Genomic DNA, 26,778 nt, shown 5'->3' with positions numbered 1-26,778 from the left:
AGGAATCGAACTAGCAGTCCTTCAGTTCACATGCTGGTGCTCAATCCACTGAGCCACACTAGGCAAAGCTGCAGGTGCATTTTATATAATCTTATTTGATGAGTGAGGATCTAACTTTCATATCTAGCAAATAGTATCTTTATGCACATTTATAAAATTACTTTTTTTGTGTTCATTAACAAAATCAGTGTTCCCTGAGCCTTCCAACAAACCCTCATGGGTATAAATTAAGCAACATATCAACACATATGACTTACAATAAAAACAACTTAAAATTTTGCTATAGGAAAAACCACACACTGATATGGTATTCAACTGAGGGAGTTCTGAGTTCATTTAACATGGATAGGATGGAAGGTTCTCAGAACATTCTCTTTTAAAAATAAGGTATTAGAATAGTTATTTATTAGGTTTGAAAACTTGATAATAATACATATTTCATTTCACTTAGAATTCTTAATTACTTGGAATACCTTGAATCCCTGAGAGTTTGATAATCATTTGTTGGGGAATGCTGTATTTGATGATCTTGAGGTTCTATATAGCTCTGATGTTCTAAACAGGCTCATAATAATTTGCAAATTGATACAAATTGGTATAGACTTGTGGTTCCATCTAGTTCACTCTTTCTAACATAGAGTGAATCAAGGTTGTAGAAAATTCTACTACTACTTAGTGAAAGACACATTCTGCTTTCCATCAATAGGCAATTGTGAAACTCTCATCACTGAATTTGGGAAGATGTTTTATATAGTCTGTCTTTTGAAGCAAATCATAATAAAGGTGTTAGTTACCTTTAGGGGAAATGTGTATATAGATTCATTGTCTATATGTAAATTAATAATTTTTTGATTAAAAAAGTAGTGCCCTTTTTAGGAGTTTTTAAAATTAAATTCTTTTCAATGATTAATTTGCTTTGGCAGCCACTTCCATAGTTTTTTTTAAATATATTTTATTCATTATGCTATTACATTTGTCCCATTACACCCCCTTCATTCCTCTCCACCCTGCACACCCTTTCCCACCCACATTCTCCCCCTTTAGTTCATGTCCATGTGTCATAAGTTCTTTTTTTAACTTTATTTTAATTGTTGTTGCAGTACAATTTTCCATCTTTTACTCCCATCCCACCCACCCACCCAGCCCTTCCTTCTTCCCTCCCATTTCCACCCACCCCTAGTTTTTATTCATGTGTCCTTTATACTCGTTCCTGTAAACCCTTCCCATTCTCCCCTGAAATTCCCCTGAAATACCCTCTCCTCTCCCCTCTGAACTCTGTCAGTCTGTTCTTTATTTCAGTGTCTTTGGTTATATTTTGCTTGTTTCTTTGTTTTGTTGTTTAGGTTCCTGTTAAAGGTGATATCATGTGGTATTTGTCTTTCACTGCCTGGCTTGTTTCGTTTAGCATAATGCTTTCCAGTTCCATCCATGCTGTTGCAAAGGGTACGAGCTCCTTATTTCTTTCTGCTGCATAGAATTCCATTGTGTAAATGTACCATAGTTTTTGATCCATTCATTTACTGATGGGCATCTAGGTTGCTTCCAACACTTGGCTATTGTAAATTGTGCTGCTATGAACATTGGGGTGCATAGGTTCTTTTGTATTGGTGTTTCAGGGTTCTTAGGATATAGCCCCAGCAGTGGAATTGCTGGGCCAAAAGGCAGATCAATTTTTAGTTTTCTGAGGAAATTCCATACTGTTTTCCATAGTGGTTGTACCAGTCTGCAATCCCACCAACAGTGCACTAGGGTCCCCTTTTCACCACAAACTCTCCAACACTTGTTTGTTGATTTGTTTATGATGTTCATTCTGACTGGTGTAAAGTGGTATCTCATTGTGGTTTTAACTGCACCTCTCTGATACCTAGCGATACTGAGCATCCTTTCATGTGTCTTTGGATCCTCTGTATGTCCTCCTTGGAGAAGTGTCTGTTCAAGTCCTTTGCCCATTTTTTAATTGGGTTGCTTGTCTACTTAGAGTGGAGTGGTGTCAGTTCTTTATATGTTTTGGAGATCGAATCCTTGTCTGAGGTATCATTGGCAAATATGTTTTCCCATACAGTTGGTTCTCTTTTTATTTTAATACTGTTCTCTTTAGCTGTGCAGAAGCTTTTTATTTTGATGAGATCCCATTTGTCTATTCTTTCCTTTACATCCCTTGCTCTGGGGAACGTATCAGTAAAAATGTTTTTGCGTGAAATATCTGAGATTTTCCTGCCTATGTTTCCCTCTAGGACTTTAATGGTGACATGGCTTATATTTAAGTCTTTTATCCACCTTGAATTTATTTTTGTGTATGGTGTAAGTTGGTGCTCGAGTTTCATTTTTTTGCATGTAGCTGTCCAGTTTTCCCAACACCATTTGTTGAAGAGACTGTTTTTACTCCATTTTATGTTGCTGCCCACTTTTGTCAAATATTAATTGACCATAGAGACTTGGGCTTATTTCTGGGTTCTCTGTTCTGTTCCATTGGTCCATGTGCCTGTTTTTATGCCAGTACCAGACTGTTTTGATTAAAGTGGCCTTGTAATACAGTTTGGCATCAGGTATTGTGATCCCTCCTACTTTGCTTTTCTTTCTCAAAATTGCAGCAGCTATTCGGGGTCATTTATGGTTCCATATAAATTTGTGAACTGTTTGTTCTGTGTCTGCGAAATATGCCATTGGTACTTTAATAGGTATTGCATTGAATGTGTAAATTGCTTTGGGTACTATGGACATTTTGATGATGTCAGTTCTTCCAATTCATGAACAAGGTATATGTTTCCATTTGTTTGTGTCTTCCTTGATTTCTTTCTTCAGTGTTGTGTAGTTTTCTTTATATAGGTCTTTTACTTCCTTGGTTAGATTTATTCCTAGGTATTTTATTTTTCTTTTTGCTATTTCAAATGGGATTTTTTTCTTGATTTCTGCTTCTGCTGTTTCATTGTTGGTGTACAAAAATGCCTTTGATTTCTGGATATTGACTTTGTATACTGCAGTTTTGCCAAATTCGTTTATTAGGTCAAGTAGTTTTTTAGCAGAGTCTATAGGGTTTTCTAGGTACACTATCATGTCATCTGCAAACAGTAACAGTTTTGTTTCCTCCTTTCCAATTTGGATGCCTTTTATTTCCTCTTCTTGTCTGATCTCTGTGGCTAAACTTCCAGTACTATATTGAATAAAAGTGGTGAAAGTGGACAACCTCGTCTTGTTCCTGATCTTAGTGGAAAAGATTTTAGTTTTGCCCAAAGAGTATAATGTTGGCTATAGGTCTCTCACATATGGCCTTTATTATGTTGAGGAATGCTCCCTCTATTCCCACTTTGCCAAGTGTTTTTATCATGAATGGGTGCTGCACGTTATCAAATGCTTTTTCTGCATCTATTGATACGTTCATGTGATTTTTGTCTTTGCTTTTGTTTATGTGATGTATTACATTTACTGATTTGTGAATATTGAACCATCCTTGCATCCCTGGGATGAATCCCACTTGGTCATGGTGTATGATCTTTCTAATGTATTGTTGGATGCAGTTTGCCAATATTTTGTTCAGGATTTTAGCGTCTATGTTCATCAGTGATATTGGCCTGAAGTTTTCTTTCTTTGTTGTGTCTTTATCTGGTTTTGGAATTAGGATGATGCTGGCTTCATAAAAAGAGTTTGGGAGTCTTCCATCTTTTTGGATTTTTTAGAATAGTCTGTGAAGGATAGGGGTTAGCTCTTCCTTAAATGCTTTGTAGAATTCTCCTGTGAAACCATCTGGTCCAGGGATTTTATGGGTCGGGAGTTTTTTTTTATTACTGCTTCAATTTCATCTGCTGTTATTGGTCTGTTCAGGCTTTCTGCTTCTTTTTTATTGAGTTTTGGAAGATTATGTTTTTCTAGAAATTTGTCCATTTCATCTAGGTTTTCAAATTTCTTGGCATACAGTTCTTCATAGTAATTTCTTACAACTCTTTGTATTTCTGTGGTATCAGTTGTAATCTCTCCTCTTTCATTTCTGATTGTGTTTATTTGGATCCTTTGTCTTTTTTTCTTGATGAGCTTGCTTAAAGGCTTGTCGATTTTGTTTATCTTTTCAAAGAACCAGCTCCTGGATTCATTGATCCTTAGAATTGTGCATGTAGTCTCTATGTCATTTAATTCTGCTCTGATCTTGGTTATTTCCTTCCTTCTGCTTGCTCTGGGCTGTCTTTGTCGATTCTCCTTGAATTCTTGTAGACATAGGGTTAGGCTGTTTGAAATGTTTCTATCTTTTTTAGGTAGGCCTATATCACCATGAACTTCCCTCTCAGGATTGCCTGAGCTGTGTCCCATAAATTTTGGGTTGTTGTGAGTTCATTTTCGTTTGTTTCCAGAAACTTTTTGATTTCTTCCCTTATTTCATTCTTGACCTATTCATGATTTAATAGCATGCTATTCAATCTCCATGATTTTGAGTGTTTCGGGTTTCTTCACTGGGTTGGTTTCTAGTTTCAGTCCCTTGTGGTCAGAGAAAATGCTTGGTATAATTTCAATTTTCTTAAATTTGTTGAGGCTTGCTTTGTGTCCTATCATGTGGTCTATCTTTGAAAATGTTCCATGTGCATTTGAAAAGAATGTGTATTTTGCTTCTTTGGGATGAAGGGCTCTACATATATCAGTTAAGTCCATTTCCTCTAGGGCATTGTTCAATGCCACAATATCTTTGTTGATATTTTGTTTGGATGATCTGTCCATTTTTGACAGTGGGGTGTTAAAACTGCCTACTATAATTGTGTTGCTGTCAATATCCTTCTTAAAGTCCTCTAAGATTTTCGTTATGTATTTGGCTGCTCCTATGTTGGGTGCATATATATATACAATGTTTATGTCTTCTTGGTGGATTCTTTCTTTGAGTATTATGAAGTGACCTTCTGGGTCTCTCTTTATGGCCCTTTTTTGGAAGTCTATTTTGTCTGATATGAGTGTTGCTACCCTGGCTTTTTTTTTTTTCCTGACCATTTGCTTGGAAAATTTGTTTCCAGCCCTTCACTTTTAGTATGTGTAGATCTTTTGTCCTGAGGTGGGTCTCTTGTAAGCCACATATGTGTGGGTCATGCTTTCTTATCCAATCAGCTATTCTATGTCTTTTGATTGGAGCATTTAATCCATTTACATTTAAGGGTATTGCTGATAGGTACTTATTCATTGCCATTTTCGTACCTGTGTTCCTCTCTCTCTCTCTCTCTCTCTCTCTCTCCCTCCCTCGTTTCCTTCCCTTCCTTAAAGCAGTCCTTTTAGCCTCTCTTGCAGCACTGGTTTGGTGGAGGTGTATTATTTTAGACTTCTTTTGTCTGGGAAGCTTCTTATTTGGCCTTCTATCTTGATTGAGAGCCTTGCAAGGTAAAGTAGCCTTGGTTGTGGACCTCTGGTTCTCATTACTTGGAATATTTCTTGCCAATCTCTTCTGGCTTGGAGTGTTTCCATTGAGAAGTCAGTTGCTAACCTTATTGGGGCTCCCTTGTATGTTACTTCCTGTTTCTCCCTTGCTGCCTTTAAGATTCTCTCTTTGTCTTGAAATCTTTCCATTTTAATTATGATATGTCTTGAAGTGACCCTCTTTGGGTTCCTCTTGATTGGAACTCTCTGTGTTTCCTGGATTTGTGTGACTTTTTCTCTCATCAAATTAGGAAAGTTTTCCATCATTACTTTTTGAAATAAATTTTCTATCCCTTGCTTTTCTTCTTCTCCTTCTGGTATCCCTATTATACAGATATTATTATATTTCATATTGTCTTGCATTTCTCTTAATCCCTCTTCATTCTTTCTGAGCCTCTTTTTCCTTTTCTTGCTCTTTCTGGGTGTTTTCTTCTACTTTGTCTTCTAGTTCACTGATCCGATCTTCTGCTTCATCGATCCTGCTTTTCATTCCTTCTACTGTGTTCTTCAGTTCAGAAATTGTATTCTTCATTTCCTCTTGGCCCTTGTTGATAGTTTCTATTTCCTTTTTCATGTTGCTATAGTTTTCAGTGAGTTCATTGTAGCTTCCCAGTAGCTCATTGTAAGCTCATTGAACTTTCTGACAATCATTGCTTTGAACTCATATCTAATTGAATTGCCTCTATTTCATTTAGCATGCTTTCTGAGGCTTCTTCCTTTCCTTTCATTTGGGGATTGTTTCTTTGTCTTCCCATTGTTTGTGAGACTCTTCTTGTTAGCCTCAGCTTCTTAAATTGATCTGTTCTGGCTCCCTGGGTTTGTGGTGTGAACTTCTGTGGTAGAATACCAGTGAGTTTCAGTGGTGCAGTTTCCTTGATCTCCCGAGCTCACTGGTCTTGGGCTGTCATTTAAGTTGGCTCTGTGTTTGCCTTTGGGTTTTGGTTGTTGGTGGGTCTTTCTTTGGTGGTTCCTTCCCACAGGCTGGTTAAGTGAGGGTCACTCTGTCCACTACCTCTTGTATTTTGTTGTGCTGGTGAGGGCAGGTTGTGTTGAAGCTGGTTCTTCCATGTGTGTAAGGTTTTGAGGATTCTCTCTTGCTCTTGTTCAGTTGTTTGTATTGGGTACTGTCTCTACTGTTTAGTTGTATTTCCAGATAGTTGTATTTGTGTGGTTACCACTCCCTCCTTCACCTTCTTCTGTTGTTATCTGATAATGGTTCCTTTGTTGTTGGGTTTCCTCTTTCAGTGGGTATCCTGGTATTCACCGCTTCCACCTCCTCTTTTTTGTGATCAGTTGGAGGGGGAAGGCAAAATGGTTTAAGACAGCAAGAGAGTATTCTATGATATTTACAGTAGCAGCCAGTAGAGAAGAGATAGGAGATCTTTCGACTATGTATAGTGTTAACCATGATCTTCCACCCAGCTAGCTGAATTTTAGAAAGGATGGAAAGAAGATAAGACTCTTGTTGGGGAAGGAAGGATTGTGAGTTGGATCTATAAAGAAGTGAGGTTGTGGGAGGTCAGATTCTGAGATAAGGTGAGAATAAAGGATAGTAAATAGGTGTAGTGTGTGAGAGAATAGATTTAACCACTACAGTAATAGAGTTCAGGAAACTTTGAAATGGGCTAAGATTTGGGAGGGGTGTTGTGAAGTAATTACAATTGCATGGAACAGCAATTATTTACAATAATATTAGGGCAACATTCATATGACAGAATCTATGAGATCTAGGTAACAAGAATAGGGAGTACAGAACCTTGAGTAGTGTGCTAATGGGGCACAGGTGAGTTAAAGGATAGTAGATTAACAATACACTATGAAAGATATCAGGGGAAAGCTCTCAGGTCATACAATATATCCAGCCTAGCAAAGCAGACTATACAAAAAGAGGAGATATACAAAAATACCATTTAAAAAAAATGTAAGAATACTGGAAAAATAATAATATAAATATGCAAGAACTTGCAGGTTCTCTGTAATAGCAGAGTGAAATTTGTCTCCCTGTCTCATCTCTTGTGATGCCCCTTCTTTGGGTTCAACTCTGGTCTTTTCACAGATCCAGGATTTTGTCTTACTTGTAGGAATTTAAAAAATAAAAATAGCCTGGCTGGTGTAGCTCAGTGGATTGAGTGTGGGCTGCTAACCAAAGCATCACAGGTTCGATTCCCAATAAGGGCACATGCCGGGGTTGCAGGCCATGGCCCCCAGCAACTGCACATTGATGTTTCTCTCTCTCTGTTTCTCCCTCCCTTCCCTCTCTAAAAATAAATAAAATCTTTAAAAAAATAGAAGTGCAGTTGAGCCCTAAGCAGTGTGAATAAAAATAAAAAAGGCACACAAAGGAAGGAAGAAGAGATAAAATTGGAGGAAAGAAAGGAGGAAGGAATAAAACAAAAAAGCAGGAAAGAGAGAAAAAGAAATTAAAAGAGAATAAAAATAATAAAAATTAAAAAATTAAGAATTGTTAAAAAATAGAATAAAATTTTAAAAGTCTCTTGGTTTCAAGTTGGCCAAACCAGTTTTTCTGGTCTTGCTGGCTGTGGCAGGCTGAGGGGTGATTGGTATGGCTTTTCTTCCTCTGTCAGCAACACGCTGTCTGGGAAGCTGTCCCAGCTCCTCAGCCCTGCACCCTGGGTGTGGGAATCAGACCTTTCCCCAGGGTTACTGCTGTGGACTAGGGTACGGGGATGCTCTTCCTCGAGCGCCCTCGCACCCTCGGCCAGACTGCCTCACCCTTTCCAGTGCTATGGGGGTGTGCAGGGTCCTCTACAGAAGCACACCTTCCATGTAACCTGAGGGTGGGGGGGTTGGGTGGCAGGGAGGCCGGAGCAATTGATCACTTTAGGAGAATTCCCCAAACAGTGTCTGTCTCTTCACTCCTTCCTCTTGAGAAATTCCTCCTATTCAAGCCTGCCCCTCCACACAATGGCCTGGGTTCTCCCGCAGCCCAGTTCTCCAGCCAGACGAGTGACTGTGGGGATCAGGGCCCACTGCACGACCCAACCCCTCTGGTGTCCACAGCCTCCAAGGGTGCTCATAGCCCTTGTGTGTTTGCTAGCAACTGGGTTCCTCCCAGTGCCACTCAGACCTTGTTTGGCTGGGGAGGGAGCAGTTGTCCTGGCTCTCTCCCAAGGACTCTGTGGCAAACCCAGCAGTGGGCGCTGGAGCTGGGGCTGCAGCCCCTGGACCACACGCTGGTCCCTGGGACCCTACCATGTTGCAGCACTCCTCTTAGGGTACAGTTTTTTGGTTCCGCTACAATCCTTGGTCCCCTATTTTCACATATGCTGAAGTATGTCGGTTGCTTGCTCCTCTACTCCATAGATCGGCCAGGTTCAATTCCCAATCAGGGCACAGGGCGTAGATTTTCTCCCCTGTGCAGAGGGAAGCTAAATCTGCTCCTTCCTACTACGATGCCATCTTAGAGACCCCCTCATAAGTTCTTTAGCTTCTATTTTTCCCATACTATTCTTGCCCTCCCCCTGTCTATTTTCTACCAACCATCTATGCTACTTATTCTCTACACCTTTTCCCCCTCTTTCCTCCCACTCCCCCGTTGCTAACCCTCCATGTGATCTCCATTTCTGTGGTTCTGTTCCTGTTCTAGTTGTTTGCTTAGTTTTTGTTTTAGGTGTGGTTGTTAATAATTGTGAGTTTGCTGTCATTTTACTGTACATGTTTTCTATCTTCTTTTTCTTAGATAAGTCCCTTTAACATTTCATATAATAAGGGCTTGGTGATGATAAACTCCTTTAATTTGACCTTATCTGAGAAGCACTTTATGTGTCCTTCCATTCTAAATGAAAGCTAGATAGAGCAATCTTGGATAGAGGTCCTTGCCTTTCATGACTTGGAATACTTCTTTCCAGCCCCTTCTTGCCTGTAAGGTCTCTTTGGAGAAATCAGCTGACAGTCTGATGGGAACTCCTTTGTAGGTAACTGTCTCCTTATCTCTTGCTGCTTCTAGGATTCTCTCCTTCATTTTTTACCTTGGCTGATGTAATAATTATGATGTGCCTTGGTGTGTTCCTTCTTGGGTCCAACTTCTTTGGGACTCTCTGAGCTTCCTGGACTTCCTATTTCCTTTGCCAGATTGGAGAAGTTCTCCTTTATTATTTGTTCAAATAAGTTTTCCACTTGTTGCTCTTCTTTTTCTCCATCTGGTACCTCTATAATTTGGATGTTGGATCATTTAAAGACGTGCTGGAGGTTCCTAAGCCTCTCCTCATTTTTTTGAATTCTTATTTCTTCCTTATTTCCTGATTGTATGTTTTTTTTCCCTTCTGGTCCACTCCATTGATGTGAGACCCAGCTTTCATTCCATCACTACTGGTTCCCTGTGCATTTTTCTTCATTTCACTTGTTGTAACCTTCATTTTTTCATCTAATTTGTGACCAAAATCAACCACTTCTGTGAGCATCCTGATTACCAGTGCTTTGAACTGTGCATCTGATAGATTGGCTATCTCTCAGCCGCTTAAAAGTACTGCTTAATTGTACAGCTTTCAGTTCTGTTTGAGCCATCTTCTTTTTTTTTCCTTTGGCCTGGTTGTGCCTGTTACTTATGAGGGGCAGAGCCTTAGGTGCTCACCAGGATGGGGAACCCCAGTCGCTGGGTTGTGATGTTGTATGTGGTGGCGGGGTCCAAGAGGGAACAGTGGCACTTGCTCTGCTCTCCATTGGACCTCAGTCCCTTCCACCACTTCCCTGGAGCAAACTGGACCCCTCTGGTGCCAGTTCTCATGTGGGTGAGCTTGTACACTCCGTGGGACTTTCCAACGACCTCCCAGATGAGGCTGGGAGTCTCCTTGCATCTCAACCCCAACACGTGTTTTCAGTCAGCGCCCCAAGGCTCTATTTCCCAGCGCTGTGATCCTGGGTTTTGCGCAATGCCTTGTTTCACAATTCCCACCTCGCTGGGTCTGCTGTTTGCCACCCCTCAACCGGGGTCTGCCAGCTGCTGCTTGTGTGCTCAGGGTCCACCCGCTGCAGTCTTCAGTGACCCGGATGCCTTATGCGCCCAGTCCCAATGCTCTCTGCTCCGAGACCCACACCAAGCTGCCCAACTCTGTCCCTCCTACCTGTCTGGATAAATGGGTCTATTTTAACTTCCTGGTTGTCCAACTTCCATACAGCTCAATTTTCTGTCAGTTCTGGTTGTTATTCTATTTCTAAATTATTGTTATCCCTATCTTGGTTGTGTGAGGAGGCACAGCATGTCTACCTATGGCTCCATCTTGGCCAGAAGTCCCTCTTTTTAGGACTTTAAAATGCCTTCTGGATTTAGTATTTTAGAACTTTGCTGGGAAAGTTTGTGTTCACTCCTTTAGATTATAATTATTCTTAGATTTTTTTTGCTAAGTTGAATAATATGCTTTTTGTCCATTTCCATACAGTAAACTTCCCATTCTTAATATCATTAAACTCATTATGTAGCCTTGGGCTAGTTCCCTAAACTTTTGGAACTTTATAATTTCTCTACCTACAAAAAGGAGATAGTAGTACCTACCCAGAGTGGTTGAGAGAATTAAATAACAATCTAAACAGTGTTTAGCTCTGTACCTGATTTTTGTTAAGTGCTCCATAAAATTTAGCTGCCATCAATAGCTGCCATGATTATATCATCATCATCATCATCATCATCATCAATATCCAACTTCCAATAGGCAAAACAAACTGTGAGTCCATTCTTTAATGAAGGTGGGGCAGCAAGAGTTTTTATCAAGGGGTTTATGTATCCATAGTCTCCAAAAAATGTTTGGAGACTGAATAAATAACATGACATATATAAATGACTATTTTCCAAATAAATTTGGATGATATTATAATAAAATACAAATTCATTTCAAATTGTTAAAGAATTCACAAAAACATTTTGATATTATATTTCTCAATTCACAAACCCTAAAAGTTAAAGGTGAGGTTTTTTAATGTTAAAAGGGTTTTTACAAGCTTGAAATAGTTCAACTCTATTGTCCTTATCACTTTAGCCTTTCCTCTGTTGACTTTTTCAATTTTGTTATGTCTGCTTCTGCATTTGGTGATCCAGACCATATAGTAGCTTTGTATGCACCACAGCTTTATACAAAGTTTGGATGTTGTTTTCTTTTCATTTCTTATGTATTAACTGATGGCATCCAATTGTTCTTTGGCATTTGATTATCATCATAATATGAATCAATGCTGGAAAAATCTAGCATGGTTCTTCTCTACTTTCTATTGGGCAGTGATGATAATGTTCACCTCCAGATTGTATGTAGAGTTAGGTTTCCATCCTCCCTCTCCCATAACTCCCTCAAAGAGCACCTTTTGTACCTTTATTTAGCCTTATTTGGTTGCAAGGACAGAAACTCACCTCACACTAGCTTAGGTAGAATGAAGAAGTTATTGGAAAAATTCCAAAGCAAAAGATGTCTTGACCAAACAATGGGAAAGGCAGACACAGCCGGGCTTCACAGATCCAAACTACTGGAATGTTCCTGTCACCCCTCCTGTCTCTGCTGGCAGACTTCTCCCACAGGCCAAGGAACAGAGCTGCCACAGAGCCAACCAAGCCATGCTCCCTCTGGTTCTATCAGAATTCTTAAGGAAAAGGCTTTGGTTGGCCTGGTTTATGTCAGGTGCCCATGCCTGGACTGACCAACTATGGCTAGAAAGGGGGTCATTACAGTGGCCCAGGTTGGGTCAGGAATTTCACAACTGTCCAGGAGAATCACGTGATTAGAGTGCAGGGAGCATTATCTCCCCTAAGATGTGGAGATCCACAATTTGTAGCAAAAAATAGTAGTCCTCTGTAATATTATTTTGTGATTTTCAGTTCCTTATACATTCTTCCAATTACCTACAATATGAGTTTTCAGAGGAAGATATCTGTATCCCCAGGCCTGGGAAAGCATCTGTTGTAAATGTTTTTTAATAAATAATGAACTAATGAATTACTATAATATGTTATTGTATTCAAAGCAATTATATAAGACTCTTGTCATTTCATGTAATAACCAGTGAAAATAACCTAAGAGTTTGGAGTTCTAGCTCTGGGCCATTCATCTATGAGTCACCAAACTCCGAGTTTCAGAAACTTCCTATGTGAAGTGGAAAGCATCTCTGTTCTTTGATCATTCCTGTTTATAGATATGAATTCACATTGAAAGTTAAAATACTATGTTATATGCACATAAAAATTACATAATTTTTTCTTTTTTTTTAATTTTAATCATTGTTCAAGTACAGTTTTCTCCCCCCTACTCCTATTCCAGCCCACCCACCCAACCCTCCCCCCTCCCCCCCCCCCCCCCATTTTGCTGTATATTTATTATTATGGCCTCACTTGTGGACAGAAAATACAAGACTTTTAAATATTGGCTGCACAAATCAGAATACCTGCTTTTAGTGTCCTTTCACCTCTGCTCAGAGGGGCACATATGGTAGATTTGTCTTCTAGTTGGAGTATATGGACTTTAAACTTAGTCCTTAATAGTGATTCCCACAGGTAAATCTACCCTTCAAATGGGTTATAAAGCATATTAATCTTCCTAAACATTTCTGTGTCCTTTTCCCCGGTTTTTAGGTTTTTGTCAAGCAGGAAAGGATTTGCGTTTGGTATCTCTCTGTATGGAACAAATTGACATCCCAGCAGGATTCCTTCTGGTGGGGGCAAAGTCTCCCAATCTCCCTGAACACATCCTAGTATGTGCTGTAGACAAGCGATTTCTACCAGATGATCATGGAAAAAATGCACTTTTAGGTGAGTATTTCACCCAAAATTCCTTCTGAGATAAAGGAGTTAAAATACAAGTTGATTTTAAGTATCATAGAACTGTTTTAAAGTTCCAGAATTAGTTGAGGAATGTTCTATAGTTTAGTGCCAGTATGACACACTTTTTCTTTTAGTCACTTCTTAAAAGTTAGTTTTTTATTTTTTATTTATTCTCAAAATATTTGCTTTAATAAAGAGAGCTTTTTTTAAAGCCAGGCATTGAAGGACAGCATGCAATTTATCAAAAATTAATATGTTGTAAAACCAGGTAGGATTCACTTTCTATAGAATCATTGATCTGGATTATGTCAAAATGTTACCTCTCAATTATTCACCTGTGGGTTATCTAGTTTTTAAATTATTTGTAGTTTTTATATACCATTCATTATTTATAACTTCACTCAGTTTATGTGATTTTCATTTTATATTTAGCATTAGTTCACCTAAAACTAGGGTGAACTAGGAATATATATTTGTATATACAGTATAAAATAATGTATATCTTTATCTCAGAGTTGTTTTACTTTTTGACATGACGTACTTTACATCCCGTGACTATTTTGTAACTACCAAATTGTACTACATAATTCCTTCACCTTTTTACCCAGCTCCCCACCCTCCTCCCATCTGGCACCCTCAGTTTGTTCTCTGTGTCTATGAGTCTGTTTCTGTTTTGTTTGTTCTTTTATTTTGTTCTTTAGATTCCACACATAAGTGAAATTATATGGTTTTTGTCCTTCTACATCTGACTTATCTCACTTAGCATAATATCCTTTATACTCATTCCTTTTGTCACGAATGGTAAGATTGCATTCATATTTATGGCCAAGTAATATCCCATTGTACATATGTACCATATCTTCTTTGTCCAATTATCCAATGCTAGGCACTTGAGTTGCTTTGATATCTGTGCTTCCTGAGTTTGTGTGTTTTTTTCCTTCACCAGGTTAGGGAAGTTTTCAGTCATTATTTCTTCAAATTGCTTCTCAATCCCTTGCGTTTCTCTCCTCTCCTTTTGGTACACCTATGATACAAATGTTATCCTTGATATTTCAGAGGTCCCTTAAACTATCCTTATTTATTTGATTCCTTTATTTTCCTATCCTGAATGGGTGTTTTCTGTTACATTGCCTTTTATTTTTATTTTTTTCATTCTAATTTAATTTATCGGGGTGACATTGGTTAATAAAATTATATAGGTTTCAAGTGTACAGTGCTGTGATATATCATCCGTATATTGTGTTGTATGTTCACCATACAAAATCATCTCCTTTTATCACCATTTATTCCCCTTTTACCCTCTTTTATCTTCCCCCACTCACCTTTCCCTCTTGCAGTTGCCATACTGTTGTCTGTGTCTAAGGATTTTTTATTTTATTATTTTTTTAAATTTTCAATTATATTAATTATGCTATTACATTTGTCCTGATTTTCCCCCTTTGCTCCTCACCTCCCACTCCCTCAGGCAATCTCCCCACTCTGGTTCACATCCAGAGCTCACACGAGTAAGTTCTTTTGCTACCTCCTTTCCTATACTGTACTTTACATCCCCTTGACTATTCTGTAACTACCTATTTGTACTACTTAATCCCCTCACCTCTCACCCAATCTCCCATAACTCCCTCCCATCTCTTTGTTTTTAACCTTTGGTATTTTAATTATGATGCGACTTAGGGTGGGCTTCTTTGCATCCATCTTGTTTGGGACTCTCTGTGCTTCCTAGACTTGCATGTCTGGTTCCTTGACCAAATTGGGGAAGTTTTCTTTCATTATTTTTTCAAATAGATTTCCAATTTCTTGCTCTTTCTCTTCTTCTGACATCCCTATGAAGTGAATGTTGGATTGCCTAAAATTGCCCCACAGGCTGTATACACTATCCTTGTTTTTTTCAGATTTTCTTTTTTTCTTGTTGTTCTGATAGGTTGGAACCACGGGCTGGGGGTTAGGTGTGGAGCTGGGACTCCTCACTCCTGAGAAATCCCTCCTGAATTTTTATCCACCACATGTGGGCAAGGGACCAGCCCATTCTGTGTCTGTGCCCCTCCTACTAATGTGGATGGATGTGGTTTCTTTATTTCCATAATTGTCAGACTTCCATTCAACTCAATTTCTGTCAGTTCTGAGCAATGGTTTTTCTATATTTTGGTTGTGATTTTGTTGTGGTCCTGCGACGGGGTGAGCGATGTCTGCCTACACCACCATGTTGACTAGAATTCCCCCTATACTGTACTTTACATCTCCATGGCTGTTGTGTAACTACCTATTTGTACTTCTTAATCCCCTCACCTCTTCATCCATTCCCCCCCACCCCTCTCCCATCTGGTAACCATCAGTATACCCTCTGTATTCAAGATTCTGTCTCTGTTCTTCTTGTATGCCTAGTTTGTTTTTTTAGATTCAATTGTTGAATGACATGTACTTTTTGCCATTTTATTTAAAGTTCATAATTTTGATCTTCTACGTTTTCTTAAATAAGTTCCTTTAACATTTCATATAATAATGGTTTGGTGATGATGAAATCCTTAGTTTTTTCTTATCTGAGAAGCTCTTTATCTGCCCTTTGATTCTAAATATAGCTTTGCTGGGTAGAGCAATCTTGACTATAAGTTCCTGCTTTTCATGACTGACTATTTCTTACCAATCACTTCTAACCTGCAAAGTTTCTCTTCAGAAATCAGCTGACAGTCTTATGGAAACTTTGAGGTAGGAACTTTTCTCTTGCTGCTTTTAAGATTCTCTCTTAATCTTTAACCTTTGGCATTTTAATTATGATGTGTCTTGGAGTGGGCCTCTTTGCATCCTTCTTTGGGACTCTTTGTGCTTTCTGGACTTGCATGTTTATTTTCTTCACCAAATTAGGGAAATTTTCTTTCATTATTTTTTCAAACAGGTTTCTGTTTCTTCCTCTTTCTCTTCTCCTTCTGGCAGCCCTATGATATGAAAGTTGGATCTCTTGAAGTTGTCCCAGAGGCTGCTTATTCCATCCTCATTTTTTGGGTTTTCTTTTCTTCTTGTTGTTCTGATTGGTTGTTTTTTGCTTCCTTGTGTTCCAAATCATTGACTCTACAATTCATCCTTTCTACTGTTGTTTCCCTGTAAATCGTTCTTTATTTCAATTAGTGTATCCTTCATTTCTGACTGGGTCTTTTTTATGCCCTTAAGGTCCTCATTAAGTTCCTTGAGCATCCTTATAAACAGTGTTTTGAACTATACATCTGACAGATAATTTATCTCCATTTCATTTAACTCTTTTTCTGGAGTTTTCATCTGACTTCCATTTGGGCCATGTTTCTTTGTCTCCTCATTTTGACAACCTCCCTGTGTTTCTTTCTATATATTAGGTAGAGCTGCTTTGACTCCCTGTCTTGGTAGTGTGGCCTAAATGTAGTAGGTGTCCTGTAGGGTCCAGTGGCACAGCCTCCTCTATAATCTAAAATGGGTAACTGAGGTGTGTCCTTTGTGTGCACTCCATACACCCTCCTTTTGTAATTGAGCCTCAGTTGCTATTGGCAGATCAATGTGCAGGATTTAACCAGAGCAGTCAGCTGCAGGGATTAGCTGTGACCACTTACCACCAACCTCCACCTTCTGTTCGAGTATCAACCATGGAGGGGCAGAGTGGTGGTGCTCCTGCCTAGTCCATAGCTGTTCACTGGTCCCACTGGCCCTGGGGTTTACTGGGTGGTGCAAGCCAAGGTCAGCCCCCACCTGTGTTTTTTCCAGGGCTACCCTGTCTGAGCTATAAAGCAATCTAATATGGCTGCTATTTGTGCTGGGCTTGGAGATTTCCTGGTGAAGCCAAGCTGTGAACCTAAGCTGGTTGCTGCTAGTGCCGGGTCTGGGGCTCACTGAGGCCAGCTGTTGCTTGTTGGAGAGGATTTAGGAAGTTGTATAGCATGAGCCAAGAGCAGCCATTCATATGGCAAAGCAAGCTGGGCAGGCTCTGGGGATCTCCAAGGTGGGTCAAACAGTGTTAGCCAGGTTTATGGAGTCTCAGATATGGTATCAGCTTGCCAGCTTTGTTAGGGGAGGGTTTAAAAAGGGATCATGGCCTCTGCTCACCTTGATGCCAGCCACTTCAGTTTCTCCCTGTGTCTTTCAAGCTGGTACCCTTGTGCTGGAGCTCAGAGTGAGTGAGTCTGAGTAGGTGAGTCAGTGTGTGGTCTCTTATGAGGAACTGCTTCAGTCTCCAGAAGTTTCTTCTACTGACTCAATCCCCACTGGTTTTTGCAGCCAAAGGTTGTGGGGGCTTATCTTCCTGGCACTGAAGCCCTGGGTTGGGGAGTCTGTTATGGGTCTGGGACTCCTTGCTCCCGAAATACCTCTCCCAGATTTTTATCCACCACATGTGAATGTGGGACCAGCCTGTTCCGTGTCTGTGCCCTTCCTGCCAGTCTGGATGGATGTGGTTTCTTTAATTCTGTAGTTGTCAGATGGCCACTCACCTAGATTTCTGTCAATTCTGAGTGATGGTTGTTTTATATTTTAGTTGTAATTTTGATGTTTTTGTGCAAAGAGGTGAGCCATGTCTGCCTATACAACCATCTTGAATGGAAATCCTGGTCTTGCTTTTCACCTCAGACACTAAGCAGAGGAAAGGATCAAAAAATAACACCTCAACACGGGCTGTGAACCAAAGTGTCACAGGTTTGATTCCCAGTTAGGGTACATGCCTGGGTTGCAGGCCATGGCCCCCAGCACCCGCACATTGATGTTTCTCTCTGTCTTTCTCCCTCCCTTCCCTCTCTAAAAATAAATGGATAAAATCTTTAAAAAAATAATAACACCTCACACTAATCTTTAATAAACCACTTGGGCATATCAAATAAGCTTCATTTTTTGACACTGTTTTTAATTATTTTGACTGTATGGTTTTTATAGTTGTTTACTGTCTTTTGAGTATACTACATCTGCCTCATAAGTCAGTCAATATTCCATCAAGGCATGAATAGCCACACCTCAATGTAAGTTACACACACGTAGCTAGAAAAACCTGGTTCCTGAAACAGTGCCTAGCACATAGAGTAAACAATTATTTGTTGGATGGATGGATGGACGGATGGCTTTACACAATTGTTTTTTTGGCTTACAGCTCAAAGGTATTAAACAAATAACCAATGCTCTCAAATGCAATCCACCTCTGATTAATTCACCAAAATTATATTGATGTTTATATTTTATATAGTAATAGTAATGAACTAATTCATAGAATTACTAATTTTATAGAACTGATCACAGGTTATCACTATCTCTTGTTCACTACTGTTATTCCAGTGTTTAGCACAATACCTGGAATGTAGGAAGGTGGTCAATAAGTTGTTGTTGAATAAATAATAATAAATTGGACTGCCATAATTAAGTACTCTGAATTGATTGTCAGTATTCTGAGATTGGAACATTGTAACATATTCAGTGTTTAATCTTGGTGGCTTTCTTTTCTCTCCTTGTCTATATTTGTTAATTATGTAGTAGGTTCATTTGGGGGTTTAAAAGGAATGTTTCACTTCATCAATGAATTTATTTCCAGTTAGTAGTTGTCTGATTCTCAGGGAATCAAAAACTGGTGACCCTTTGGTTCGCAGGCCCACACACAATTCACTGAGCCATACCAGGCAGGGCCTGCTCTTTATCTTTAACCTTTGGTATTTTAATTGTGATTTGTCTTGGTGTAGTCCTCTTTGGGTACATCTTAATTGGGACTCTCTGTACTTCCCGGACTTGTGTGTCAATTTCTTTCATCAAATTAGGGAAGTTTTCTTTATTTTTTCAAATCAGTTTAAATTCCTTGCTCTTTCTCTTCTCCATCTGGCACCCCTATGATTCACACGTTTGTGTGTTGGAAGATGTCCAAGAGGCTCCTTAGCCTCTCCTCACTTTTTTGGATTCTTTTTTCTTCTTGTTCTCATTGAATGTTTCTTTCTTCCTTATGTTCCAAACCATTTTTGATTCTCAGCTTCATTCTCTCCACCGTTGGTTCCCTGTAAATTTTTCTTTATTTCACTTAGTGTAGCCTTCACTTCTGCCTGGGTCTTTTCTATGCTGTTGAAGTACCAGTGAGTTCCTTCAGCATCCTGATCACCAGTGTTTTGAACTCTGCATCTGATAGATTGCTTATCTCCATTTCATTTAGTTATTTTTTGTGGAGTTTTGTTCTATTCTTTCATTTGGGCCATATTTCATTGTCTCTTCATTTTGACAGCCTCCCTATGTTTGTTTCTGTGTATTAGGTAGAGCTTCTTTGACTCCCTGTGTTAGTACCATGACCTCTTGTAGAAAAGTGCCCTAGTTAGTTGGATGGAGCAGGGCCTTAGGTAATCTCCAGGGCCAGGCACTCTGCTGCTGCTCTGTGGCTTTCTGTGGGGGAGGACTCAGAAAGGGGACAGTGCCACTGTCTGGCATCTGGTGTTTTGCCCAGGAGAAAACAGTCTCCTGTACTTGCCCTGATGGCAGCCACTTCAATTTCCCCCCATATGCCACTGGTGCCCTTCCAGGTGTTGCCATTGTGCTGAAGCCCTGAGGGAGTGAGTCTTTGTAAGTCTAAGTCTGTTGTGGGCCCTTTAGAAGGAGACTCCTGGGAATCCCACAGTTTCTTCCACCACTCCAACCTACACTGGTTTTTATAGCCAGAAATTATGAGGACTTACCTTCCTGGTGCTGGAACCCTGGGTTGTGTTGGCTGGTGTGGGGCTTGGATATCTTGCACCCAAGGTATTCCTGCTGATTTTTATACACCCACACATGGGTGTGGGACCGCCTGTTCTTCATCTCCACCCCTCCTACCCATCTGGATGAATGTGACTTCTTTAATTCCTTGGTTGTTGGACTTCCAGTTTGGTTTTCTGATGATCTGGGTGATATTTGTTTTGTAGTCTAGTTGTAATTTTCACTGCGGTTATGAAAGGATGTAAGCCGTGTTTACCTATGCCTCTCTCTTGACCAGAAGTCAATTATATAAATTCTATCACATGATATTATCTACTCTGTTTCCCAAGCCATTATCTTTTTAGAGCATTAAACATTCTTTGAATTATTGTCAGTCTTTAACTGTTACAAAGTACTCTGCTAAAATATTGTACTTGGATTTTTTTCCTTTGAATTTTTTTCTTGAAATTAGGAAGTCATTGAGTCAAAGACTGTTGATATTTTCTGTGCTTCTTATATGTATAGGTATTGTATCAATGTACAAGGACACCAGTAACTTTGGTTTCCCTCCTTTCAGGGTTTTCTGGAAACTGTATCGGCTGTGGAGAAAGAGGATTTCGGTATTTCACAGAATTTTCCAACCATATTAACTTGAAGCTCACCACCCAGCCAAAGAAGCAGAAGCACTTAAAGTACTACCTAGTCAGAAGCGCCCAGGGTGTACTGTCAAAGGGACCTCTTATCTGCTGGAAAGGTAGCAGCAACTTCTGGGAGGGAAAAGCAGGGGAACGGAATGAGGATGCTACCATAATGACAAGTGACCCATGTAGGGTTCAGCATTCAGGGGTGATACAGATAACTATCCCAACTTAAGAATGCTATCCAAACATCCAAAGTCCTCTGGAAGGTTATTTGACATGATTTTGATCTTTTAATAGAGCCTATTCAAGTTTAGGAAGGTGTATATTTGTCTCTTGGGAAGGTGGAGTATAGCTCTTGGAGGAAAAAAAGGACTCTTTCTACTTCTTCTGTCATTTGGAAAGATCCTCAAAGTGTCAGTTTCCCAATTACATGTTTTTTCTAATTTATTTAATAGGTTTCTTTGGTAATTTTCAAGTATTCATATTTTCCTATTTTAATTAGAACTAAGCATACTTTAGAATAAATAATGCTCTCTTCATAATATCTGGGAAAATGCACTGTTTAGTTGATGAAGTTTTATTTCTTTTTGGTTAGGAAGAACTTAACTAACTTATTTATAGAAATGAATCCAGTTGAAACCTCACATCTTCATGTATTTGATAGAATTTCACACAAGTTCTATTCATTATTCTAATGCAGTGAAATATCTAATCCTTATTCTTTTGAGAAGTTTCTTAGATGCTGAGATTTTTCTGTTATTCATATTACTATTTTAAAGACAATATAATAATTGTCTTTAATGTTTCTATTTGTTGTTGGGCAATATTTTGACCTGACCATGAAAACATAGCATACTAAATCCAAATTACAACTGCAGATTTGCCTCTGAGTCTTTCACTGTGATTACTCTTGGTTGCATTTGAAATGACATTACGTAACTCCTCTGGAAATGGCTCTATGTTCCAAACCAGGTGTCATCAGAACTTAAAGCTTACCACCAGTGAATCATAAGCATAGTGTATTTTAAATAAGTGTATTCTGATAAAGTCTAAAGAATTTTCCTCTAGAAAAATTGTTTTAAGTGTCACGAATCCTAATAAAAGAGCAAAAATAGGATAAGTATTGCCTCCCTGCCTCTTAACTGCCTTTTTAAGCTTTTGTTTTGGTTGCATAAAATATTTGTAACTTCTGAATATTTTGAACTGTTGTTGAGTGCTCAACAACAGTTCATCTTTCTGGGAAAGAATATCTGGGAAATAGTTTCTGATACAATGATCCTGGGTGAGTTCTGAAGCCTCACATTCATAGTAGTTACAATTTTGGAATTGGAATTGTATATATAGGTCTATGTACACATATATACAGACATATGACATCAATTTACAAATATGCATATATACACATAATGTGGAAATATCCTCTTAGGCCAAATACAATAGCTCTGCAAGGAAGGTCATAGCATAGAAGGTGATAGAAAACTGCCTCCAACCCTTGCATATATCGGATAAACTTGGAAACTCTGAAAAGGAACCTCTATAGCCTGATCACTTACAACCATTTATATCTCTGTTTCACATGCTACCTTTAAGACTAGTATGGTATAACATACAGTATAATCTGGTTGGAAGTTACAGCCCCACACATTGACATAGTATCTGCTATCTACCTGAACCAATATTATTAACAGGTATTATTAAAATATATCAAAGACCTATATCAGCTTAATTGAAATGAAGCTTGTTGTAAACAACTTGAATATTGACTACCTATTTCCTCTAAGAACTAAGAATAATAATTTGGGCATTTCTAATTTTTTATTTGCTTCCACTTTGAGCATAAATTAAGGTTGAGATAAGAAGTTTGAAGGTAGTTTAGATGGACTCTAGGTTACTGTTCCACACTTAAATCAGTCTTGGATAGCAGATTAATTGGGATTTGAAACTTTATTAGATTTTTATAAATTATTGATAGTTTAACCTCAGTCTCACCCATAAAACTAATATGACTATATTGGTTATGAGTAATTTTTCCCCTGGGAACTAGTCTGTGGGGAAAAAAGCCTGATTATTCTTTGTAACCATTTCTTTGCCTTCTAAACATAACATCTGGCCCTATGAAGACAAACTGTGCTCACCATGTTAAACATTCTCTTGGAATCGGGATTAAAGTAAGGGCAGCCTTAAATAAGGAAAATGGTTGTCATTTAAGGAGGAGCAACTTATTTTAGAGTTTGTAGATTGTGTCTCCATCACCTGTTTTAACAGACTTTTTGGTCTTCTCACATAATGTGACTCGTACTCTTTTACAGAATGTAGAAGCCGACAATCCTCTGCTACTTGCCACTCTATTAAACCAAACTCTTCAGTGTCATCAACTGTGACCCCAGAAAATGGCACAACTAATGGATACAAATCAGGATTCATTCAGACAGGTAATGGGGTATTTTAGGGGTGGGGGAGAATTTTAAGCAGTAGATGTATATTTAATGAGGCATTTAAAACTTACTGTCAGCTGGTTTGAATAGAAATATTTTTAAATAGAAATAAATTTCTTTAGTTGCTGTTAGAATTAGTATTGAGATTGAGATTGGCCAGTCTGTGGATTATCAGAACCCCAAGTCCTTCCAGTGCTAAGACAGGGATGGAGAAAGGAACTGATAGTTGATAGGGAAATGAGCTCAAGCATAGGGCCCATTTCTAGAGAAGTCCGACAGGAGGCAGTAAGTAGAAATCCAGACATGAGGAAAGTCTGTCTCATAGCTGTCAGGTGGTGTGTACTGGGGACATACTCATGAAGACTTGAGTTCCAGCATAGGGCTCTAAGCCCACAGAACATTATAGGTAGTATTGTTCCAACTGGGATACAAAGGTCCCAGGGTAGGACTGAGGATCACAGAAAAATCCAGGTTCTAGTTTCTAGTGGTTCAGGAGAAGAGCTCAGATACAAATGACCAGATAAAATTTTAGTGCCTGAAATGAGATTACAATACCAGAGCAGGATCAGCAGAGTGGAAAATCTGATATTGAGCAAGTAAGTTACTGGTCTAAGGCTTCTAAAAATTCCTTCAGTAAACAAAGACAGAACTAGCCCAGGCCCTGGGGTCAGAACAAGGCTCCAGGTGAGAATTAATGTTTCCAGGTAGCTCCAAGGCCAGAGGGCTATAACCAAAAAGATCACTGCAGATAGTATTTGAGAAAATTATTCAGAAGCAGTCTAGGTTATGTCTTAGGCAAGAAGGAAAGTATTTTAAAAGAATTTGTGAATTTATTTTAGCTTATTTGTATCTTGTAAAGTACAATTTTACTCATCTGATATGCAAACTTCATAGTATATGTGCTTTGCCAGTGTCCCGTCAACCACTCAAATTGAAAAGAAGGCTATATTCATTTATTTCAACTCAGCATTCCTCTTTCAGATTTATGTGAAATTCCTATGAGCTAGTAAATTATTTCTATTTATTTTCAAGATAGAAATGATTATTAAAATATGTTAACAATAGCAATGATATAAGGCAGACTTTATATGGGACACTTCTTTCAGTGTGTCCACACTCAGCTGAGTCCACTTCATTCTGGATTTAAAAAGTCTAATTTTCATCTGTCCAAAAGATTTATATAGAGGTTGTGATTTTAAAAAAAAAAAAAGAAAGAAAAGATAGCATTTCTCTTTTGAATAAATGAGAGAATATCATGTCACTAGGTATTCAAGAAAGAAGTAAGTTGGCATTTGTCTTTTGAAATTGAAAGACTGGCCTTCATTACAATATGTTAAACCTACATGTCTCTCCTAGAATATATTTAGGTAATTTGATTGATTTTGTGGTATAGTTTCTGCTGTTAGACCTTGGGGCTGGTGAAATTGAATTTTAAAACTGCAACATAAAAAATGAATATTTACTTAATTCAAGCAAAAATTTATCAAGTGTATATTATGTTCTAAGATCCTTATTAAATGCTGTAAGGCAGGGTTTCAGTAATTGACTGATGGCTCTGATGATTTAAAAACCACACATAGAAGGGATAAAAGAACAATAAAGCATGTTACATTTCCTAAGAGGGAAAGATTGGTATATAAATGACTAGTTGCACATAAAAATATATTAAAATGTTAATAAGTTGTAATTTAAAATAAGGCAGTAATGCATTTTCATTGTAGTCATATACAGTCATATGACATTCCGGTCAATCATGGGCTGCATGCATGGCAGTGGGCCCATAAATAATGGATTATAAGCAAAAAGTTTGTTTGCAATGTTTGATGAAAAGGCTGGCCCTAACTACAATGTTGAATTTGCTTCTAGTTCTGGGTAGTTTGAATAGAGGAGGAAGCTCAGAATGCTATTTACCTACCTGCCTTCCACCGTCCCCTGAACACAGCTCACATACACACATTCATTCACTTGTCCCCTACTCCCTATTCTTGCCCCCTCTCTCTCTCCTTCCCCCGCTCTCCTTTTTATTACTTCTTGGGTCTCTTTTGATCTCTGCTCTTCCTTACTCTCTCCTCTTCCTTCTCCCCTTTCCTCCCTCCCTCCTCCTGATGACCATGCTCTCTCCAACAGCTCCTCCCTCCACAGCTTCCTTCTATCCCATCCAATGTGTGTATGCACACATATGCACACTTTTATCTTTCATACTCAATTTTTGCTGTACCTTTTCTATGTTTAGGTATGCATAAATACCACTGTGCTATAGTCACCTGCAGTATTCAATATAGTAACACACTGCTCAGGTTTGTAGCCTAGGAGCAATAGGTTATGGCATATAGCTTTAGGTGTAGCTATATCATCTAGGTTTATGTAAAAGCACTATGTAAGTTTCACACAACAACAAAATTTCCTAACAACACACTTCTCAGAACATCCCTGTCATTAAGCAACACATGACTGCATACCAGGAAATATGTTTTGAAAACAAATGTTGCTCTGACATAGAGGAAACCAAGATACAGGCTTTAGCACAGGCTCTATCAGTTGCCATGAAGAGACATAGGCAAGTCACTGACTGACTCACAGTGAACACCAGTGGCCAAGATTTATGCCAATATTCCTGTGTATCCCTTGTTGTGGTAAAAGTGACATTTTGTCCATGAAATTAGCTATTAACAATTTTAGGTGCAATCCAGAAAATTTAATGCAAGAAAGTGCCTTTTAAAAAGGAGGCTTTTATCTAAAACTTTCTTCTTAATGAATTATGTTTATAAAATTTTCAATAATTTCTTTCTTCCTACATATGTTGAAAGTAATAGGCTGTAAGAATTTCATGTTAACATTATGAAATCATTGCAAATATTAGAGTATGCAGCATTTCCTTAGCTGACAGATTCATCAGTCTATAAGAGACTGCCTTCTTAATCTGCAATGTGTGACTGCCTATAATCAGCAATTCCTAGCCTGAAATCTAAGCACACACACATTGCATCATTATTTAAAGAGAGGATTACTGACTATTTACACAGCTTTATCTTAAATTCCACCTGCCAAGCTCTGGATGTGCTACTCCGGCTGGCTTGCGATTTATCCTTGCATATTTTCTTTCAACAAATTTATGTCATTGGTAGTTCAGGTTTTACCAACAATCCTGGTAAAATATTTAATTTTGACTGAAGGTGGCTATACAATTATCTACCTTCATTATGTGCATATAACACACACAGAGGTATTGCATTTAATCCATAGATGAATTCAAGAATAGATGAAAAAATCTTTGCCTACTTTCATTTTTTTTGCACATGGATGTTCAGTAACCTCAGCAACATCTTTTTTTTCTTTGTATTGAATTTATTAGGGTGACACTGGGTAACAAGATTATACAGGTTTCAGGTACATGGTTATGCAACACATATATGTACACTGTATAGAATGTTGACTACCCCAAGTGAAGTGTCCATCCATTACCATTTATCCCCCTTACACCCTCCTTCCCCTCTCTTCACTCTCCTCCCCACCTGGCAGTCACCACACTGTTGTCCATGTCCATGGGTATTTTTCTTTTTTCCCCATTTTTGCTCAATTCCTCTGCTCCCCCACCCACACTCACCCTCAACAGCTGTCAGCCTACTCTATCTATGAGTCTGTCTCTATTTTGCTTTTTAATTCATATTATTAGATTCCACATATGAGTGAAACCATATGGTACTTGCTTTTCTCTAACTGGCTTATTTCAATTAATATAATGCTTTCCAGGTCCATCCACTCATCTACTGAAAGGCACTTGGGCTGCTTCCAAATCTTGGCTATTGTAAATAATGCTGCAGTGAACATAGGGGTGCATTATATTCTTTCAAATTAGTGCTTTAGATTTCTTTGGTTAAATTCTCAGAAGTGGGATTGCTGGGTCATAAGGCAGTTTCATTTT

The 26,778-nt window shown here is 38.7% G+C and overlaps 1 protein-coding gene across 3 annotated transcripts in view; it reads left to right on the top strand.

Moving 5' to 3' along the window:
- GREB1L (GREB1 like retinoic acid receptor coactivator) overlaps nt 1-26,778 on the top strand; it is a 167,471-nt gene that overhangs the window by 33,687 nt on the left and 107,006 nt on the right. For all 3 annotated transcript variants that reach the window (XM_028524032.2, XM_036009230.1, XM_036009231.1), the window contains exons 5-7: nt 12,950-13,126; nt 20,358-20,534; nt 22,731-22,853. In XM_028524032.2, the coding sequence (XP_028379833.1) occupies nt 12,950-13,126; nt 20,358-20,534; nt 22,731-22,853 (477 nt within the window). The remainder of the gene's footprint in view (nt 1-12,949; nt 13,127-20,357; nt 20,535-22,730; nt 22,854-26,778) is intronic.

Source organism: Phyllostomus discolor, chromosome 9 (assembly GCF_004126475.2).
Source record: "Phyllostomus discolor isolate MPI-MPIP mPhyDis1 chromosome 9, mPhyDis1.pri.v3, whole genome shotgun sequence".
NCBI lineage: Eukaryota > Metazoa > Chordata > Mammalia > Chiroptera > Phyllostomidae > Phyllostomus > Phyllostomus discolor.
Note: the sequence above shows the minus strand (reverse complement) of the source record. Positions and strands in the feature narration are given on the sequence as shown.